This window comes from Mesoplodon mirus (assembly GCF_964341445.2).
Source record: "Mesoplodon mirus genome assembly, chromosome: 14".
NCBI classification, from domain to species: Eukaryota; Metazoa; Chordata; class Mammalia; order Artiodactyla; family Ziphiidae; genus Mesoplodon; species Mesoplodon mirus.
Window position 1 is genome coordinate 32,478,092 of NC_138990.1, and position 23,255 is coordinate 32,501,346.

Below are 23,255 nucleotides of genomic sequence, written 5' to 3' on the forward strand. Positions count from 1 at the left end.
AATAAAGTTAGTTGATACAGTGAAATAATTTAAGAGATTGTTATCAGTTCTTTGAAACGGCATTCCATTTACATCAAACTATATAGTCTTCCAACTACTATACTTTTAACACCTGAATCATGCATAAAACATATTTACTGTATTACTTTTCTTATTTTTAGGTACATGCAATTATATTCTTCCTCATATTTTCTCACACTGGCCACAAACATGACACACAAGTTTTAATATGGTTAACTGCATATTAGGGTGAGACAATATGTCACTGAATGATTCAAGTGAATGTCAAGTTCGACTTGGGGTTTAACTGTTAGCTGCCTCATGTAGCTGAAAGAAGAGCGCACTTATGGACCAGGTTCTACTTGACTATTTGACCCTATGCCACATTTTTTTAAATCTATGAAATGGGAACAAACACGTTGTAGTAAATATATGTAAAAATTACTCTGTAAATGCTGGTTATAAACAGATCCCAATAATGTGTGATTTATGTATTTCACAACATGTTGCTTAGGTTAAGATAGACATTACTTCTTTTAAATTCATTCCATATAAAAGGTTTAACTCACGAGTTTCAATTTTCATTCAAATCTGTTAGCCACTATTAACCAAACCACATTGTCTAAAAGCACAAGAGTTTTCACAGCATACCATTAGCATTCCTCAGCAAGAGTAACATTAAATTTTCAGAAAGTAAACATTTCACATCACAAAAAAAGCCAAATCAGAAACAGCTAGTTCACAGCATTTGTTAGACTTAACAAAGTTTTTATGGTTTCAATTCTTGCAAGTTAGAAAGAAGGAAAGAGGAGGGAAGGAGAGAGGGGTGGAGGGAGAAAGGAATCCCATGCTATGTTCACAAACTAATACAGTTGTAGGAACTTGAAAAGACTGTAAATTTTACTTCTCTGCATATGGCTTCTTTGGAATGAACAGAAAGTACCAGAATTAGCTCCATTTGTTATTTCTACATGTTTCATTCCTAAGATAAAAAATTACAATTCCAACTGCATTGAAAATATATGGCCAATAAAGAATCTGAACATAGCATTTCACTTTTATACTTAACATGGAAATTTCAGTTAGAAACTTGTCTGAAAACTACTTTTCAAATAAGTACTGTCAAAAACAACTTAATAAAATTTCAAACTGGTCAAAAATAATGAAAATCCAAAGTGCAAACCACATGCACTACTTGGAAATACTAAAACAACTCATTTCTCATTTTTTGATTTACCCCATTTACTTCTTCAGAAATCAAAAACATCGTCATCATCATCACCACCATCAACATCATCAAATGACCAATCCCAGTCTTTAAATGCCAAATCAAGCAATCTGCAATAGGAGGTTTGCAAATTTATACTCTAACACTCTTTAGAAATGACAGTTTAATATGCTATGATCAAAAAATCACACTTGGTGCTGTAAGCATTTTAACTTTCCCTTCATTGATAACAACATGATTAAAATTAAGGTGGAAGCACACAGGGAAATCTTCTTTCTCTTTACATGCAAATGCATATAATCATGTTGGCCAGGTATGCTTTCCAAACTACCAGAGAACTGAGGACAGAGATAGTATTTAGGGGGAAGACACAATCTTCTTTCCACTGGGCCCACATGAAGACGTGACCACCCTGATGCCCAGTTTAAGAACTGAAAGCTCAGTGTGTGTCAATGTTCCCTTCACAAAAGTGCCCAGTTAGCTCACATTTTCACAGAATTGTACCATAAGCCCTGGTATGAAAGGTGAGTAATATTAAGAATGTAGCTTTCTCAATTCCAGCAGGACCCTACTTTTTCAACGGGTCACCAAAAGTTAAGCCTTCCGTAAAAAAAACTACAGATAAAGGGAAACACACAGGTAGATAAGCAGCATTGGCAACTTATCTTGGCCAAATAAACTGGACTTAGAACAGGGGTATATGTGGTCTTTTCTTTCCAACCCAACCCAACCATCTAATAGTGCAATCATTTTTATTTTTAAAAACGGGAGTACCTTTCTCATTGTTCATAACTGTGACGTTCACGAATACATTTGTGCCAAGGACCCATCTGTGGTCACTATGTCAGTGGTTCTTAAACTTTACTGTGTATGATTTATCCAGTGCTATGTATAATGCATATTCCCAGGCTTCATCTCAAGAGATCCTGATATAATTAAATTGGGGGTGGGGGGTGGGGGAAGTATTTGCATTTTAAGATGAATTCTGATGCAGCTGCTTGACTTTGAGAATCATTGACAGGGTAGGTTGATGGATGATTACCCGACTCAAATTACTCCAATATGTGCTAAATGCAGAATATTTGATTAATAAGCACACAAACTTAGATATAGTTATTCACTTAAAATATATCACAGCCTAGTATATACTCATACTCATTGTTTTAGGCTTACATGTAAAGTAACTTTTAGCTATGGTTTCAACTCTACTACTTGGGAGAGTGAGATCAGTAAGCCTTCCTGGGTATCGAAGGCCCCGTTTTAGCATACTTTATGAAAAATCTGCATTTCATATCCTTCCAAAACCTTTGAAGAATGTGTGAAGCGTGTGCCCATGTCGCAATCTTCAAATTTTAAAAGTCTCATCACTAGGCTATCAGTGTAATGCACGACGAGACTTCCTTAAAACCTCTCCCTCCTCCCCTCCCACTCAGTCATCTAATTCTTGTCATTTCAACTTAAGCATCTTTCTTTAGAGGGCGGCGGTGGCGGCGGCGGCGGCGGCAGCGGCTTGGGGCCCGGGGCCTTTTGTTTGGGGCGGCGGGGGCCCCGGAGCGGCGAGGCCCCCGGTTTCCCCTGCTCTCTCGGTCCCGGCCGCCTCTCGTGGGGGTGGGGGTGGGGGTCTTCCCCTGGGCCGGGGCCTCGTCTCAGGCGCCCCCGCCCCGCCCGGCCCGAGGGGAGGAAGCGGCCCAGCCACCGTCGGAGTCGCCGCCACAGCCCTCTGCGCTCCGGACCGAGGCCGCCTCTCGCCCCCGGGGCCGACGCCATTAAGATCAAGGAAGCCAAGAAACCCTCTTTCCCATGGTTTGGCATGGACATCGGGGTAACTCTGGTAAAGCGCTCGTATTTTGAACCTATCGATATCACAGCAGAGGAAGAAGAAGAAGAAGTTGAGAGCGTAAAAAAGTATCCGGAAATACGTGACTTCTAATGTAGCCTATGGATCCACTGGTATTCGGGATGTACACCTTGAACTGAAAGATTTCACACTTTTGGGCTGGAGAGGGAACTTGCACTTCATCAGATTTCCAACCCAGGACCTGCCTGCTTTTATCCAAAGGGGAAGAGGTAAAAACTTCTCAACATTACACACGGTGCTACGTGCCACGGGAGGTGGTGCTGACAAGTCTAAAAACGGTTTTCACACATTTGGAAACCTCCACCTGCACAAACTGGAGGAACCTGACTGCCGTGTAAAAGGGCTTGCAGTATACAGATTCTGTCAGTTTCGATGGAGAGGCAGAGCGCTATTATTTTGCTAATGCCTCAGAACCTGAGAGATGCCAAAAGATGCCTTTCAACCTGGATGATCCCTCTCCACTGCTGGTAGTAAACACTGGTTCCGGAGTCAGTAGTTTAGCAGTCCACTCCAAAGACAACTATGAACAAGTAACTGGGACAAGCCTTGGAGGGGGTACCTTTCTGGGTTTATGTAGTTTGTTGACTGGCTGTGAACGTTTTGAAGAGGTTCTTGAAATGGCATCCAAAGGTGACAGCACCCAAGCTGACAAGCTGGTCCCTGATATTTACAGAGGAGATATGGAAGAGCTGGTCTGCCTGGTTGGGCTGTAGCGTCTAGTTTTGGGAATATGATTTGTAAGGAGAAGCGAGAACATGTTAGTAAACAGCACCTAGCAAGAGCTACGTTAGTTACTATCACCAATAACCTTGGTTCTGTGGCACGAACGTGGCCTGTTCATGAGAAAATCAACAGTTGTCTTTGTTGGAAACGTTGCGTGTCAATACTCTCTCGATGAAACTTTTGGCGTATGCACTGGATTACTGTCAAAAGGGTCAACGGAAAGCACTGTTTCTAGAGCATGAGGGGTGTTCTGGAGCAGTTGGCGCACTTCTTGGGCTGCCAAATTCCAGCTAAAGCATCGGGTTTCTCTCTGTTAATAAATGTCATTCGAGAGGAACGGAAGACCAGAGATGTTACTACTGCATTATTTGTCCCTGGGAACCAAAGGATGAAAGAGTAGCACTCTTCCTGTTGATTTTTAAGTGTCAGCACGGTAAGCTGCTGTATGTTGCCATATTAAAAAGAGAGCTCCAGTCATGTGAAGTATTTCTAAGTGAAATGCTTTCCCTTCTGTATACAGCCAGTGTTCAATCCCTAAATGCAATACAGCCTGATGATTGCGCCTCCTCTGAAAAAGACCTTCTACTTATTTTATGTAGCCAGCATCGCAGTACTGCATGTTCGAACATGACTCTTAAAGTCTCAGAAATGTTTAGCTCGTGGAAAGAACTGATTCCGAGTATTTGTTACAAGTCTGTTCTATGTGTGCTTTGGTTACTAGTAAGTGGGCAGTAACATACCCTGTATCGAAACTTACTGAAATGGCAATCAAAGATGATCATGTTTATGTGACTTTAGAAATGTTAAAGCAATATTAATCATCCATTACTGTTGTTTTCCAAACGTATCTTCTCCCAAAAAGCATGTTTATGTGATCTTTCCCCAGAAGTATAACCTTTTTCAAATGCCATAATTTAATCGAAATACTATTGTTAAACATTAGCCTGAATTTTAAAATGAATCCTAGAAAATGCACATAATTGGTGATACTGCAGTTTTTGTATCTTAAGTTTATCAGATAGTACATTTTAAAACGTTTTTTAATTGGAGGCTTAATTACTTATTTGAAAGTCCACTCAGTGAGGTCCCAGGACTATTTGAATGGAGTATGGTTTACATGTATTGGTAGGGTTCTGTGCTCTTCTCTCTATACCACATTTATCTTAGGCCCAAAGTTAGCCATTTCTGTTTAATTAGGTCTAAACCATCAAAGCTAAGGACTGTCTTCCACTGTGAACAGCAACAAAATCATTTATTCTAAATGGATGTTATGGAAATCTAAAAGACGAGTTGTTTTGAAACTATGGGCATCTGAGGCTGTATTGCAGAATTATAAAAGGATCAATGTTTCATACATCCTGGTAATAAAAGCATTATAGTCCCCCCCACCACACACACAAAAAAAGAATCTTTCTTTAACTTGGTTTCTTCTCTCCATTTTCACTGTCAATACTTTAGTTCAGGATCTCACTAAGTCAAAACATACTGATCTCTTGTTGACAGCTCCTACCAGAACAAAATCAAAACTCCTATAGCACAGTGAACATGGTCCTTTTCAATCTGGCTCAGAGCTTTCTCTCCAGTGTCATCTTCTACCACTTCCTGTTATTACCCTCTCCCCACCCTAACCCAACACAACATTACAAACACATAGGTAATTCTGACAACTAGTGCCTCTACATATAACATTTTGCCTAAAGCTGTCTTTTACCTTATTTCTTTGCCTGGGAAATTACTGATCCGCCATTTTTTTAAGACCGTTCTTGATGTTTTAATGGCAGAATTCTCTATGCTTTCCTTTGTTCTCCCATAACACTTGTTCATGCCTCCATAATAAACAACATGTTAAACAATACTGTAATTATCTGTTTGATTGTCTATGCTCCTCCATTAATTGATCAATGGGTATACACTTCAGGCCTGTAAAACTTATTGCCAAAGACTGCTTCAGAAGGGGTTTAGTTTTCAGTTCTACTAGCATTTAGTTTTGAGTTCCACTTAGCAGCACATGATTGGGCTTGTTTCTTTACATCTCACCAATACTAAGTTTCTTAATCCTTACCCCTTTGGCAGGTGAGAATATTTTTACAATATAGTTTTAATTTTAATTTCTTTGCTTAGTAATCAGGTTGATCACTTTTTCATATTCATGGTAATGCCTATATGTTCCTCCCTAATTTTTATATTGGGAAGAGTCAATTCCCTTTTTCTAAATGACTTATATAAGAACTCCATGCACAAAGATACTAACCCATCTTTCGCAGATGTATTGTAAAATATGTGGTGTTTTTAAATCTACAAGGCTTTAATTTTTGGTTAGTCAATCTTTTTATTTTCTTTCTTTGCTTTTATTATTAGGAAGTTCTTCTCTAATCCAAGATCAGATACATATTCCCCTATTTTCTTCTACTTCATTTATGGGTTTATTTTTGACACTTCAAGTTGTATATAACTTTACTATTTTTTTCCCCAATTAGTCTATTAATGTTCTAATATTTAGAACTGGAAAAAATAGAGGTGAGATAATGATAAAATAATAGCTCCCCCCACCCTTAAGTTTTAACTGTATTGGCAATGCTTTATTTCTTAAAACTGAATAAACTAGTATTGGTTGCATTTTTGCTTTATACTTTTCTACGTGGCTTAAATAATTTTAAAAAATCTTTAAAGAAAAAGATAATTAAAGAGAAATGCCCTCAGCAGGGACCAGTATTTTGTGTCTTGCACTGGAACAAATTAGGATCTCTCCAAACTGTCTTCATCAAAAGTCGGCATTTTATTCACCAATTTCTTACTTTTCCAGCATAGTATTTCTAATTCAAAATTACCGAGGAAACATTCTTCTAGAATGGCATTTCTATACATTGCTTTATAAACTGTCAATTAATTCAAGTCTACTTGAATCACTGTGAGGCAGTGAAGTATTACAGTTGAGAATACAGGATCTGGAACTAGACTATCTGGATCTAAACTCATGGCTCTGCTACTTATTAGCTGTGTGACCTTGGGCACACAATGTTTCTGTGCCTTAGTTTCCTCATCTGTAAAATATAGAGATAAATAGCTAAATCACAGGGTGGTTATGAGGATGAATTAGTACAGTTAAAGCTCTGAAAAGAGTGCCTAGCATACTATAATATGCCCTCGAAAATTATTTTATATAATAAAATTATGTTATTTTATATAATAATAGTAGCTAACACTTATTACTTTAAAGCACTTCACTACAGAAAAAGGGAAGTGCTGCAAAGAGAGGTAAAGGGAGAATCAGAACAAAGAATGTCACAGAGGCCAAAGGAAAAAAATAGAATGATGCAGTTGTTAACAAAGGAATAAAAAAAGGATTAGATGAATATTTATGGATACTATGTTTTAGTGTGTATAGAAATATATACATTTGATGATGTCTAATGAAGCCAAACATTTGTTTTAAGAAAGACAGCATGTGAGTTAGTCCAACTAAAGCTAGACTGACTAGTGCTAAGACTAATAGTAAATAAACACAAATGAAGAGCTAGCTATTAAATTACTGGTGATTCACACCAGAAATTCTGTTCCTAGGTTTTCTCGGATCATCGTTTAAAGCTCTACCCATTCGTCCATAGGAATATGTTACAAATTAGTAGGGTATTGCAGACCATCCAGTCCAGTGCTTGACTCCCCGAGAGCCATGCTGCGCGACATCAGACTGCATACACAGGACCGATCAAGGAGCACCGCTCCCTCTCAGTTCTGCCAAGCAGTCATCTAAATCAGGGGCACACCTGTGGCGACAGGGCACTCACTATTCTAGAGCAAGCCAATTCTTTCAATTTTGCAAATCTGACTGCTTGATAGTTCTTCCCAGCTGACTGAAAAATATGCCTCTCTGCTTAGTTCTTCCAAGGAAAAATCCTTTAAATCTTTTTTGTTATTTATGACCTCCCATCCTTTCAAAACACTTCCTCAGAAGACTAAAATATCCTTAGTTCCTTCACTTGCTACATGTGTATGTAACACCTTCAAATGACCCACTACTCCCTCAGTAATTCTCTTCTGTATACCTTCCAATGTGTGTACGCTACTCGTAAAATGTGACACCCAAAATGGAATGCAAAATGTAGGGTTATTCACCTAAGGACAGACACAGATACAATTTTATGAGTTAATGAAGCAATGGAGGCACAGATGTTAAAAGCAATGGAAATAATGTTGCAGAGGCATAATAAAATGCAAAACTGTATTTTAAATTTGCCCATCTTTACATTTAAAATTTTAAAGAGCGTATTAGATTTTAAAATTCAAAAAAAAAATCCCTGTACATTTTACAGTCAGTTTTGGTATTAGTTTTATCTACATGCATAGTTGTGAGAGGAAGAAATCCCTATTACTTACTGTTGCTATGCAAAATGTATTAAAAAAAAATCAGTGAAGAATGATTCGAAGGGCAGGGCCAGAACTAAAAAAAAAAGTAACAAAAGTCAAAAGTAAATGTGCTTTCAAATAAATCCTAATGCTGAGCTGGGGGGCAAGAAAATGATAAGTCATTGAAAACATGCCTCACTTGGTCCGAAAACTGCTTCGTAAACTGTCTTAACACATGTAGTGAAATCATTAACTTGTCAAACAGCACAAAAGAATAAAATATACTAAAAAAACTATAGCTGTTATAGTCTTGAATCTAACAAATTATCTTCCTTTCTAGAGTCTCAAAAAGAAAAAGAGTAATACCTATTCTACTCCATGAGTATTTTAAAGATCAAATGAAAGAATATATAGAAAGTTAAAAGAGAATATATTGGATTGGCCAAAAAGTTCATTCAGGTTTTTCCATAACATCTTACGGAAAAACCCAAACGAACTTTTTGGCTAACCCAACATATGGAAGCACATTGGAAGCTATAAAGCACTATATATTGTCAGGTATTAAAATAGCTTGGCATTTATGCATTAATGGTTCTACAATATTAATAATAGAAATTTAATTTCTAGATGTTTTGCACAGGGTACATGGAATGACCTTCAGTGTCTCCGAATTCTTTGAGTTTCTTCAGGTCAATTACTATCATATAATCGCTAATTCTACAATATTTAGTTTTATCATACCTCACACAAAAATTCAACACTTTCACTGCTGAAACACCAATTCTACCTTTGTCATTCTAAATTATTTCCTTGAGATATTAGTTTCAAGAACAGTTTCATACACGATGTTGTGGCTAGAATGAAAATATTTCTGATAATACAGCCAATGTACATCATTATTCATATACTGAAGGTCCTGTGTTAGGGAACAAAAAGGACACTTGAAATCAGATACATGATCTAAGTATATACTTTATCCTTTAGCTAACCAAATGTTCATTTCAATGAATAGCAGTATTTATTTATAAATACTGTATTAGCTAGTAAGTCAAGAAATGGTTATTCTGAATCAAAAATTACTATAATGCAGCTATATGAAAACGGTTGCATCAAAATGTTTTTGTGAGGGCTTCCCTGGTGGCGCAGTGGTTGAGAGTCTGCCTGCTAATGCAGGGGACACGGGTTCGAGCCCTGGTCTGGGAGGATCCCACGTGCCGCGGAGCGACTGGGCCCGTGAGCCATAATTACTGAGCCTGCGCGTCTGGAGCCTGCGCTCCGCAACAAGAGGGGCCGCGATAGCGAGAGGCCCGCGCACGCAATGAAGAGTGGCCCCCGCTTGCCACGACTGGGGAAAGCCCTCGCACAGAAACGAAGACCCAACACAGCCATAAATAAAATAAATAAATTAATTTAAAAAAAATGTTTTTGTGCAATAATAATCTCTATCTTTACTCCATATTCCCAACTCCACCTCAACTATAAAAAATGCCCACTATATTCATTAGTTAATATTTGCATTTTTAAAGCTGATCTGTATTACTCTTTAAATCTGAGACAAGTTATTATTTTAAACTTATAGATTTGAATTAAGATTTAAGATTTCAGTCCTGCCCCAACAAGTCTCTAACATAAGAGGTTTCAGAGGTTTGCAATAATAAAAACAATGTGTGTACCTGACACTTAAAGGTCTGTGTGTGCATCCTGTCTACTAAATCAATAAATTAAGTCAATGTGCTTATAAAATCCTAAAATATTATGATTATGTATTGGGCTGGCCAAAAAGTTTGTTCTTATGGGAAAACCCGAATAAACTTTTTGGCCAACCCAATACATATACATGACAAAAATGAGCCCTTCATATTATTTTTGGTTGAATTTAATATATATGTGTGATTCAGTAAGTAAATTTATTACATCCAGCTGAATAAATGAATGACGCATGCACAATGAAACAGTTTCAAACATTTGGTATTCCACAGATCATGAAAATACCAAAGAAAAATTGCAATTAGGAAAGTTTGTAATTTGAGTATAAACAGCAAAATATTTTTTTAAACACTTTAAGTTTTACCACATTTTAATTTATTACCTTGGTTTGTTTGGGGCAAGCTGTCGACTTGGCCGCCTAATAGACTGGTTTTGTTGTATTTTCATTGAAGTTCTAGGAGATGACCGTGCAAAAGGGTCTGGAGCTGGAGGCTTTTTAGGTATCTTTTTCACTAACCGACTAACCCACTTCTGCTGCTCTTCTGTAGAATTTGCTAATAACAATAGATTCTTTGCCGATGAAATATCGTAATACACTATAAAGAAATATTTGAAAAAGATTAATATGTTTAAAATGATCTGAACATAAATAATATTGATGGAGCAAATAATTTACTATTTACCTTTGCAAGGTGCTATAATTTCCTCCTTTTTATCCATGTGATCTTTATGACATTTAATGTGACAGCGACGGCACTCTAAAGCAGGAGGAGGTTTAAACATATGCCACAATGGCTTCATACATGCCTCACAATTGGTTGGGAAATGATACAGAGTAGGAATAAATTCATGTCCCTTGTGGCAAATATAATTTGATTTTTCTCCCACCGGCTCCACTGGAAATTCTTGTTCCTTCTTACTTTCCCCTTCATTGGCATACAGGATCTATAAACACCAAGAAGCACAATGAATGATCTTCAAACATAGGTTATTTTTTATGTAATAATGATTCTTATAGCCTAAATAAAATTAGCCTAAACTATTCAATGAGAAGAAAATGCATTTGATGTTCTAATGTTAGTAGGTTCAAATCAAGAGCTCAGATGAGAAAAGTCATTAGCCAGTCACTTTGGTTCACATTTCAAAAGAATCAATCCTGTTCAAATGATGCCTCCTTATTTTCTCCATGTCATCTTCCTGTGTTTCAGCAATTTTATCAGAATAGGCTAGCAAAAGGTAAATCTGCACTTGATTAGTGTTAGAAAGTTTTTCTGGGAGGGAATGTTCAAAACACCTGAAGAAATGTGGCAATTATATGAATTGAGGCTCTGTGATTCTCAAAAATAGACAACTTGGTGATAACTGCAAATATAGTTTTAATTGAAAAGATTTGTATTTGGAGAGTTGAGGAAGAAAGGAAAAGAGGAAAGGATGTATAATATACTCCAAATAAGCATTCTAAGCATTCAGAAAGTAAGCAGCCAACTTTCCCACAGTACACCAAGCACAATGGCTTTTACACAGAAGGAACTCAGTAATTGTTGGTTTGACTGACTTTAAAATGGAAGTAATAAAGGGGAGAATTTGTCTTCACCTTAAATTGGAAGTAAAAGGGCTCCTGGGGGCAAAATTTAACTTCACAAGCAACTTTTTTAACTTCCTAGAGGGCTGAGCATAAAACTAAAAACAGGAGAACATTCACGCTCAAAAAATATCATAACCAACCTTGAACAAAAGGATATAGCAAAGGCTAGAAATGTGATATAAACACACTACAGAGTTTAACAAGTAAAATGGAGAGAAGAATTAAGATGTATGTAAATAGCATAAGCATGAAAGTCACAAAGGAACAAACCACCTTTAAATGGGACTAAAATTGAAAGATAATCTGAAAAAGCCCCAAGAATAAAGAAATTCGTTATGTCATGTCATGCTGAGAATGTATAAAGGTGAAAAAACAAAACAAACAAACCACAAGATAAAACGGTTTACCTGGAATATCCTTGGAATTTCTTTAGCATCTGCTCTATATACATCTGTCTGTGTAACTGGTCGGACATGAAATAACTTGCTATAAAAGATTTTTAATAAAGGAGTAAAGTATTACCAAAGGATCAAATTATTTTTGTTATCCTATACTTATTGTCAGAAATTAAAACTGACTATTTTGACCTTTGTTAGGTCAGAGAATATCCTGCTCTATAAATTCAATCACTCCTTGCATTTTGAGAAATTTCCAGTAAGTCAGAAATTTTCTAATTAGTCTCAGAAAACAACATCATTAAAGACCCATGAAATAAAGATGTTTTAGCCAACTCTATATCCCAGACTTTCATCTGTATGAAGCAAAATTAGAAAAGGTAACAACAGTATGCTAGCAGCTATACTATGTGAGTATATACATTGTACTATGTGACTAATAAATTACACTAACTCGACGAAAAGGTCACGTCACTCTTAACCTTTAAAAGATAAAGTTCCTAAATATTCTAATAAAAATACTTACTCTATATCTAAAACCATGTAAGGATTCGATTGTTCTTTATCCTGTTCACTGTCGTAGAAAAGGATCTTCTTACTGCTTACAATCACATACTGTTAAAAAGAAAGAGGAAAGGAATTCATGATTCAAGTTAATATATATCTTATTTATTTTTTCTTTGAAAATAAATTCTATATTAGCAATAAAAATCATAGAAAATATAAATTAAATACCTAAAAAGTTATCTGAATGTATTCTTAAAAAAGTCTTCCTCAAACTAACAATAAATTTGTTTGTATATACTTTAAACAAGCACATTGGGGGGGGCGGGGGGGGGAATGAATTCAAATATTTTGGGGACTGAGTTCACTTCGAGATCCAATAGCGTAAGTAACCTTATTGCTATGGTTTGAATGTTTATATTCCCCCAAATTCACAGGTTAAATCCCAACACCTAATGGGATGGTATTAGGAAGAGGGGTCTTTGGAAGTTGATTAGGTCATGACACCAGAGCCCTCATGAATGGGATTCGTGCTGTCATAAAAGGGGTTCCAGAGAAATTCCTACACCTTCCACCATGAGGACAGAGCAACAAGTCTGTAGCCTGGAAGAGGACCTTCACCAGAACCCAGCCATGCTGGCTGGCACCTTGATCTGAACTTCCAGCCTTCAGAACCATGAGAAATTAATTTCTGTTGTTGACAAACTACTCAGTCTGTGGCATTTTGTTATAGCAGCCTAAGGCTAATAAGACACTTATCAAAAATGAACATAATATCGATAATCATAGTACGAGAGGAAAAGAAACAAATGGGACTTTCTGTCATATCCAGAGTTGTTTTCCCACTGAAACAACAAAAGCACCAAGGTCAACGGGCTTCTATTTTCCTAACACCAAAAACTATTTTATTATTAACAACATGGTAGTGATGAAAAGGTTTTTTTCATCACTACATCAAGTATCTTATGTACATAAGATACATAAAATTATATTATTCCAAATCAGAAAGTGCAAACAAGTTTTACGTGTCTAAAAGTTCTACTTATATATATCTTACAACTACAAAAGTGAAATGGCTGTAGCTAAACCAAAAGCAAAACAAAAGAACCATTTTCAAATACCTTTTTAACCCATCCAAATTTCTTAGTGTTGTTTCGCACAGGCAATGAAAGCCATCCTTCTAGTCTTGATTCTATAAATAAGCACAAGATATGAGAATAAATATAACAAGTCTCTTAAGAAAATGAGGAATTTAATAAACTTTTAATATGAAAGTCACAAATCAAATATGCCGTTCAGAATTTATTATACATCATCTAAAATATGATAATAATGCAGGATCAGTATAAGCAAGTTATACAATGCAAAACAAAATCCAGGTTATATCACACTGGAAATACATATCCTGTAGTTTATAACATCAAATGCCCTGTTAATTAAATACATGCATTTGCAAAGTTCCGCAGAAAAGTTGCAAAAAAGAAAAGCAGCTCTCTATTCTCACCAGTACACCTGTATTAGAATCCTCTATTTTTCCTTTGGAAGAAGGCCTAATTACAGGTATAGTGCACATCTTCTTTGAAGAGAAAACATTTTAAGTGAGTAATTACGTGTTCAGAGAAAATGGACTTTTAGAATGGCTATAATAAAATGAAATAAAATTGTGTAAATTACAGATCAAATATGGCTAATAAGCAGCAATAAACCAAAAGATTCCTAAATTCCAAAATATTAAAATCAATAAAGTTCTAGTTCAACCAAGGAAACTCTCTGAACCCTTAGAATTTGTTCTAATGGTATTTGATCAGTTTATTATTTTAGTGAAATAATTAAGTGAAATAAGCATTTTTGGAGGTTATGCTAATAATAAAAGTGCCTATCACTTAATATCTACTATGTGTCTGAACTGTGCTAGACACTTTACGTAAATCTTTAACCCTCACAACAACCCCACAGAAGGTCACATGGGGACACGTCTCTGATTCCAAGGCTTATACTCTCTCTCTCACATCAATAACCTTCCAGACTCCATGAACAGAAATGATGTCGTTATAAACAGCCATATTCTCAACTGTCTGGACATGGTCCTAGGCCAAGACTAATCAGATGACCTCTAACAATATGGTTAAGACTGAAATAATTTTATTGCTAAGATCTGAAACAACTTCAGTATAATCACCTATGATTTATACTGATATATACCTGGGAAATGTGACGACAATGTAAATAAATATAGCTAGTTTACTTTGAATTCAACTAATAGATTAAATTTTACTTTACATTCAACTGCTTATACACTACTTTCCTATGGCATTTCCTTTAAACGTTTTTTGTACTCACACTAACTTTGTGTTAAACATAACAATTTATGGGTTTTCCATCTGGTTTCTTCACTTAAACTATAAATCTTTTCAGCACAAGGATAAGGTCAAATTGTCTTATGCTTTTTTTAAGGCCTAGCCAATGTTGACGCAAGGAAAACCTAAACACATCCTCTAAAACAGTCTACACGTGCTTTTTCTGTACTGTCATTCTTGATATGAAACTTCAGAAAGAATTTCTTCTTGGTTAAAAATGGAAGAAACAGACAGTGAAACCGTATGTTCTTAAATGATATAAAGTACTGCTCCATTTCTTGTAAGCTGAAAAAATAAATCTATCAATTGTAATAGCAATGCCACGTGAAAATACTTTAAAAAACAAATTCTTTGTTCATGCAGCAGTTTCTTTTTAACTGAGACGTGTTAACTGAGCAACTTGTTAGAGTTAGTGAATATTAGTTAATGTTACAACAATTTTTCAAAAGGACTAAAATTATGGGTAGTGGAAAAAAAACCCAGAGGCGAAAGACTTTCAGGATATCACCTGTACCATTAGGTTCCGATGAAATAGGTAAGTAAGGCACAGATTCTTCTTCTGAGTCAGAATCAGAGTCAAGAAGCATATGAGAACTGGAAGGCTTAGTGGCAATATTGAGAGAAGTAGAGGAACGTTGGTAGGTGAATGACATGGATTCCATAGTGTGTGACTGAGTGATATGAACTGAACACCCAACATAAAAGGAAGTAAGAATTCAGAAAGAAGTTAAGAAAAAATAAAACGAAAGCTTTAAAAGAGAGCTACGTACAATATAGAGTTAATTTAAATAACTAAATATGTGAAATTTACATTTGTATTTTTTAATAAAAAATTTTGTGAAAAATAAATAATTTAAATTGTCATTGGAACCTCCACTCTAAGGAGTAGGTTTTCCCTTAAAGAAATGACAAACATTTTTCCTCAAGAGCAAAGTCAGTCAATGTCTTAAAACAATCAATTGATTTAATTTAAGACAAAAGTAAACATAAGGACTGGAAACAAATCTGTACCTGGAAACCCATCATCTGCTTCAGCATCCCCTGGTCCACTGCCTATACTGGAACTATCCAGACCAATATGCAAGGCCTGGAGCTGGGACCGCAACTGCTCAATGTCACTGTCTTTACTGTCCAGTGTCATCTGTAGTTCAATTCGAATCTGACTCTCTTCAGCTATTTGCTACAAGAAATTAAATTACGTTAAATTAACTGGATGTTATACATCTTATAATTTTGCTTCCTAGTTCAATAATACAGTAGTCTCTCCTAGTCCAAGGTTTCACTCTCTGTGGTTTCAGTTATCCAAGGTCAACTGCAGTCTGAAAATATTAAATGGAAAATTCCGGAAATAAACAATTCATAAATTTTAAATTACATGCCATTTCTGAGAAGTGTGATGAAATCTCACATTGCTTGGCTCTGCTTGCCTGGGATGTTAATCATCCCTTTGTCCAGCTTATTCACAATGTACATGCTATCCAGCCCCTTATAGTATAGGAAAAAATATAGAAAGTATAGAGTTCAGTACTATCTGTGGTTTCAGGTACCCATTGGGGGTCCTGGAACATATCTCCCTTGCATAAGGGGTGACTACTGTAATTATTAATAGAAATGCTCCATAAGCTATAAAATATATACAGATGTGAAAATAATTCTACTTCTTAAAAAGAAGTCTTCAAAAAGTATTCTTACAGCCTGCATTTCATTCAGTTCTTTCTGATACTTGATCATCTGCTGAGTCAGTTTTTCACGTTCAGATTTAAGCTCCATATGTAGCTTTCTATTCTCCTTTTCTTTTCTCCGCACATCTGTGTCACTACCACGCTTGACAGGTTCTTTCCGATTCATGATCTCAGCCAATTTATTCACAGCCTTAAAAACATAAAGATAGGTATGTAAATAAATAAAATAAATTATGTTGATGACTTCTTGGTCATTCACCAACAGCAAGTTACAAAACCTTCCCTACACACAGGGCCACAAACACTTTCTATATTAAAAAATACACCCTCTTCATTACTCGTCATCCTTTTCCAACCAATACTCTATTACTTTTTCACTCTCATATTTTCTGAGAACTGTAATTTTAAATGTTTATAGGTTCACTCTAATGTCACCTTCTACCACTTTGGGTTTTTAGTTCCAAGAGAGACTTTTATGAGGCAGATCTTCTCTCATCCTAGAAGAGAGTTTTGCATTGGCATCACACTAATAAAATACAACACGTGTCCAACCACAGAGCAGAGCATCTTGGACCCCACAAGCATTCATGCTGTATATATAATCATGAGAGCTGAGAAAAGAATAGTTAATAATCATGGTGTCTTTTCAGAGTGACCCTTTTTTAGGCTGTCAGCAAATGGTCATTCTCTACCGTTTCTTAAAAGCAGAAAAATTTATCAGATTACAATAAAAAATTAGGATGGATTGTGATTCCATATGGAAAAATTAAGAAAAACTTTAATAAACACTGAACTCAACAATGTTAATCAAATCTAGCTTCTCCCAACCTGGTAAAAATCACATAATCCTGACTGTTCACAAATACTGATACAAGCAATGACTGCTACAGCCAATCTGTAATGTTAGAAGTAAAATGTAAAAAAGGTAAACTAAGAAAAATTTCAAAATCATATTTAGAGCATATTATACACACTTGAGTTTTGAGTGTTCTCTCTGTTAACAGTTGCTTCTCAAACTGTGCTTTAATAGCTGCGGCACTTATCTCTTCATCCTTCAACCTTGATAGTTCTGAAACAGAAGAATGTAAAAATTATACTGATAATTCAGCAACTGACAAGCATTAGGCATATTGAAAATAAACGTTATTCTTATTAGTACATACGCTCTTGGGCATCTTTCCATTTGTTATTTAATTCTTCTTTCTCATTTGCAAGATTGGCAACATCACTAGTCAGTGTCCTATTAGTTTCTTCGAGCTAAGAAATGAAAGTAGAACAAAAATCATATCCTAATTTACAAAATGTTAAGTTTTAAAGCAGTACTTCAAAATGAAAATATCCTAGAATGTTGCCAAAACTCTTGTTTTTCTAAGTACATCTATCTCTACACTTCTTGCCTTTGTCCTACCTTACCAAACTTCACCCTTGATGAAAATTTTGCTAACCATACCGACTTCATATGCACCCCAGGAAGCCAAAAAACTGCCCTCTTTCAAAAATCCTTAGCAGTATTTTAAATGAAAAACAATTTAGTAAACTAAAAAAAGCAAATACTATAACAAAGCTCTGCATTCCATCATGCAGAATAAATTTTAAAACCATAATTTAATTTCTTACCGAACATTGCTTTAAAACAGAAAATAAAATTTTACTAAAGAAGTTGACATTCTTTGGTAATCACTTCAAATCCTATTCCTCTTCTTCCTTCCTGAAGGATATTTTATTGTGAATTATGTGTTCATCCTTCCCATCCATGATTGTATACTTTTATTACATATACGTGAAATAATATAATGCGGTTTTATGTGATTTTAAACTGTCCATAAATAGCATCATACTGCATATATCTTTCTGTAATTGCTTTCACTCAACATTATATTAAGAATTAAATTGCTGATATATATAAAGACCTAATTAATTCATTTTAACTGATATAGTAGTTCTATCTTCTACCACATTTCATTTATCCATTCGTTCATCTATTAATATAACATTTGAATTTTTTGCTCTTACAAACATTTATGCTGCTAGGAGTATTGTGTAGGAATTTCTCTAGCACGTTTATCTTATTATGGACTTTCTTTGGATTATATGAATATTTAAAATTTACTGGAAATTGCCATACTATTTACTATACTATAGTGTGCCATATTAACTTTACACTCTGGATAGCAGTAAATAAGAATGTTATTTTCCAGATATCCTTCAAACATTTGAAAGTAGTCAGATACTGAATTTTTGCCCAAATGATGGGTATGAAATGGCATTTCAAAGTTATTTTATCTAGCCTTTTCCTAAAAAATAGTGAGGTTAAACATCTGCTCGTATTTTTAGGTTTTCTCTTTTGGCCAATTTTTCCTTTGGATTATTTAACTTTTTCGTATTGAACTGTAGGAGTTCCACTTATATTCTAGATACTAATCCCTTGTTCAATAAATACATTACAAATATCTTTTCCCTGTCATTTATTTGCTATCTTCTGTTATAAGTAAATTTTGGATTCCATTCTAATATTTAAAACATTTTATTTTTCATATTTAAAGTTCTTAAGATAGCTAGAATTTACCACTGTATATAGTAAATGATAACAAGAAACTAATTTTATTCCTTTCCACATAAAAATAGTTATTCCAAAACCATTTATGAAATCTGTATCCTTTCCCATTGATTTGTATACTGCCACTGATACCGTATGCCAAGCTCCTGTATGTGTATGATGAATCTATTTCTGGCCCCCCTACTCATTTCCACTGAACAGGATTAAATATCCCTGTTCTAGTGCCAAACTTTTAAATTACTGTAGCATTTTAATAGGTCTGGATAATTGATAAGGCAAACTCAACTACTTGATATTTTACTTCTATTTGAAATTTTTCTTGCAATTTTTTCAACCTACATATGACTATCTTCATGATTAAACTTCATGATTAGTTTTAAGGTTCTTTTAAACTAAGACTGGTTTAACAAGGAAAAAAAGACAAACTGTTTTCTTTTTGGTTATTTCCCTTTCACTTTAGTCCTTTAACTCTGAATTTACCAACAGGTGAAGAAGCCATTGGAAGTAGTTTTCTTTTGAGCTTCTCTCTGCCAAACACTGAGAAGCTGATGGTTCACTAGGTCAAATATCTTGTAGCCAGCATATACAGTTTTTCATTTTAGGTCTATGTTACTTTCTTAGTATTTCTAAGGAAGATTTATGATACAGTAATTTAATTAGAACCAAAAAAGAACCAAGCATTTTACTTACAGACGCAATTGTAGCATCTTTTTCAGTGAGTTCCTGTTTGTGTCTAGCCATCATCTCTTTGATCTCCAGCTCTTTCATGATTTTCTCTTTTTCCAAATCAGAATATTGTTCTTCAGCAATTGAGCGAGCCAGCTGCTCAGAATCTGCTTTGGTTAAGGTAATCTCCAGTTGAGCAGCCAAGGAGTCCCTACATTTTAGAGGGATAAAATTTTAATGTTCAATTTTTTACTACAAAGTCAAATTTTTGTCTAATTCACTTCATCAACAAATTTTTATTTGGAGTATAGCAGGCACTGTTCTAGGAGGAGGGTTCATGACTATGAAAAAAAGAGACAAGGATCTTATCCTTACCTTTCATCCTGTAATTCCTGTTTCTTCTGCTGTAATTCTTTACAAAGTTTGGTCTTTTCTTCACATTCTTCTTTAAGTTCCCTAACCTGTGTTTTATAGAGGGTCTAAATAGAAAAATATAATACAAATATGTATCATCATCATCAGGAATATTATTTCTACATTCAAAAGCTATCCAGACAAAAAGTCCAGTTGAGCACATACAAATATGCTCATAAAACAGTAGTGTTGAGCCCATGAGCAAATTAATAGTTTAATGAGCTTTTCTATTTTCTGGTAATCAACCAATTAACTAATAAAAATTCAGCTAATAATTTAGAAGCGTGATTTTCAACTGGATATCACAGTGAGATTTCCCATTAAATGACACAGATTGATAGGATGAAGAGGCAAAAAAAATATTACTAATTTAGACAAGAAAATTTTGTTGGCTTAAAATCAGTGAAACAGAGGTGACAGTTACTACTTCATATTTTAAAACTGATCTCAAAAAAGTACAAATGTTAAAATGACAATTTTCTTTCTTTCATTATGAAAATATATTCTTCCTCAAAAATCAATGCTTTTATTAATCAACTTCATAGGGTATGAGTATGTGCTTAGAACCATGTTTTTAGCAACGACAATGGATTCTGTTCAACTATCTACAGTCTCTTGCCCAGGTGTTCCTTTTGTATGTGGGTGGTACAAAACATTCATCCAAAATTCTGTCTGAGGTTTGCTATAAGAATCTATTCTAAAGACAAGATCAGTCTCCTGGTTTTGCAGCAAACCTTTTTTTAAAATTCTACAAATACAACAATTTTCAAAGTAACACATCTGGAACTTACTGAGAAATACTGCTCTGCTTCAAGCTGATCTTGGAGCTCTTTCATTTGCCCATCTGCATCTTGACGTTCTCTGTGGGGACATTGAATCAAAGGTTTAAATAAGTTAGACACATATTATGCCAGCAACTCTTAAAATGTGGTCTAGGGGGCTTCCCTGGTGGCGCAGTGGTTGAGAGTCCGCCTGCCTATGCAGGGGACACGGGTTTGTGCCCCGGTCTGGGAGGATCCCACATGCCACGGAGTGGCTGGGCCTGTGAGCCATGGCTGCTGAGCCTGCGCATCCAGAGCCTGTGCTCTGCAACGGGACAGGCCACAGCAGTGAGAGGCCCACGTACCGCAAAAAAAAAAAAAAAAAAAAAAAATGTGGTCTAGGAAACCCGTGGGAGTACTGAGACTCTTTCAGAGAATTCATGAGGTAAAATTATTTTCATAATACTAAGAATCATTGTTATTTTTAAAGCTTTAATTATCTCAGTGTATATGGGCTTTTCTCAAGGCTGTATGACATGATGATTTCATCACTCCAACAGCTAATGAAATGTGTGCTTGTATGCTCTTGTGTTTTAAAATTTTCTCAGTTTCAATTTCTAACACAAAAAATAACATTAGATATAACTCACATGAACAAAAACTCTTTGGGGTCCTCAATAATTTTTAAGAGTATAAAGGGATTCTGAGACCAAATAGGGCTATATTAAACCAATAACACTAAATTACATATTCTCAGGCATGCATTTGTCATCAGCCATTTACGCCAACCAAGTAGCAGAATTAAAAGGGCACCTGAAAATTGATTATCTTAGAATGAGTGAAGAAATGACTGGGAGGGGGCCTGCAAGGAGGTAAAGAGTATAGGTTTTTATATCTAAATGTAAATGGTAACTGCATGGATTTGAACACTTTGTAAAAATTACTGAGTTCTACACTTACCATCTGTTTACTTTTTCTGTACATATTTTAATCTTCAATAAAGAAAAAAACTAAATAAAAAATAAATAGAATAAAAAATGAGCCTAACAATGCATTTAAGAGGTTGGGTTAAAATAAGTTACAGTCTAGGCTTATTAACAAAATATATATATTACAGTTATTCCAAGTCAAAGCTAAGGGGAAAAAAAAAGTTGGAGAACAACACAACATATGATACAATTAAAAAACAAAACACAAAATCTATAAAATCTATAAAAAACTCAACCCTATAAATATGGTATACATGTACAGGTACAGGCACAGAAAAGGGTGTGGAAGGATTTTTCAAGTAACAGACTGTTAAGATATATTACCTCTGTAGAGATTAACTATGTCTGCATTCATAAAGGAGACCTTATATTGTTTTCTCTTTACCTTTTAATATAGTTCTGAATATTTTATAGTGAGAAAATATTTTACTACCACTTAGATATTTAACAAATATATACAGCTGGACTTCCCCGGCAGTCCAGTGGTTAAGACTCCATGCTCCCACTGCAGGAGACATGGGTTTGATCCCTGGTTGGGGAACTAAGATCCCACATGCTGCAGGGCCAAAAAAATAAAATAAAATAAAAATGTAGATAGCAAGAAAAAACTCAGGGAGATTAAATGATTTAATCACACCATCTTCAATTTAATATTACTTAGGATTTTCATCCTTATTTGCATTTTGCTCACTTTGTTTACTTACTTGGCCCTTCAACTTCTGGATAAAAGGGAAATTATCACTCAATGTCACTTAATTGTGTAAATTCTCTATTTTATTATTGATGAGTGTATTATTAAAGAATCATGATTTTTATTTCTCTGAGTGGAAAATGTGAAAGATACTAATTAATAACATATGAAAGAACAAGTTTTAAATATTTTAAATCATCATCACCAGCTAAGCCTGCTTACAGCAAACCCCAGTGTAATTTTAATATCATGATTTCTTGAAGAGCTACCATTCATCATATGTAACTTTTAAAGCTCAACATTCATTAGGTATTTAAGAAAAAATATTTTTCAGAAAGTAACCACATGATATGCACATGGTTACAATTAGATAGTACAGACTAGCACAGAAAAAATTCTAAGTCTCCTATTATCCATATCCATCCATGGGCTAACCCTATTCCCCTAGAGAAAATCACTTTGTTTCATTTCTGTGTATTGTTCTTTTGGTGGTTACCGCCACATCTCAGCTTATTTCTTGACATACATTTTAATTATTTATCAATTCCCTGCTGCCAGATGTGAGAATTTAGCTCTCACCACCCCTAACCTCTCCCCAACCCCTAATGTAGTTGTATCACTGGTCTAAGTGACATAATCAAACTTCCATTTCCTATTGCCATAAGAACATGTCTAAAGGTGAGTCTTTTTTCATGTATCTTTGCTGGGTCCTTTCAATCTAAAGACTTCTTTTCTAGCTATAGGAAATTCTTTTCTATTATTTCTTTAATAATTTCCTCCCCTGGGTTTCTCTG

At 35.1% G+C, this 23,255-nt stretch overlaps 1 protein-coding gene and 1 pseudogene across 2 annotated transcripts in view; one reads left to right on the plus strand and one right to left on the minus strand.

Moving 5' to 3' along the window:
* Nucleotides 1-1,235: 1,235 nt before the first annotated feature.
* The window catches only part of ROCK2 (Rho associated coiled-coil containing protein kinase 2), a 137,149-nt gene continuing 115,129 nt past the window's right edge, over nt 1,236-23,255 (minus strand). Inside the window, exons 21-33 of the mRNA XM_082642061.1 lie at nt 20,812-20,881; nt 19,982-20,085; nt 19,631-19,817; nt 17,547-17,640; nt 17,358-17,452; nt 16,394-16,573; nt 15,713-15,881; nt 13,466-13,536; nt 12,367-12,455; nt 11,853-11,931; nt 10,544-10,805; nt 10,243-10,456; nt 1,236-1,338 (exon numbers count right to left, since the gene is read on the minus strand). Of these exons, the coding sequence (XP_082498187.1) occupies nt 1,251-1,338; nt 10,243-10,456; nt 10,544-10,805; nt 11,853-11,931; nt 12,367-12,455; nt 13,466-13,536; nt 15,713-15,881; nt 16,394-16,573; nt 17,358-17,452; nt 17,547-17,640; nt 19,631-19,817; nt 19,982-20,085; nt 20,812-20,881 (1,702 nt within the window). The 3' untranslated portion in view covers nt 1,236-1,250. The remainder of the gene's footprint in view (nt 1,339-10,242; nt 10,457-10,543; nt 10,806-11,852; nt 11,932-12,366; nt 12,456-13,465; nt 13,537-15,712; nt 15,882-16,393; nt 16,574-17,357; nt 17,453-17,546; nt 17,641-19,630; nt 19,818-19,981; nt 20,086-20,811; nt 20,882-23,255) is intronic.
* LOC309815335 (pantothenate kinase 3-like) lies at nt 3,301-4,303 on the plus strand (annotated as a pseudogene). The gene has a single exon. The product of its transcript is annotated as a pantothenate kinase 3-like (transcript).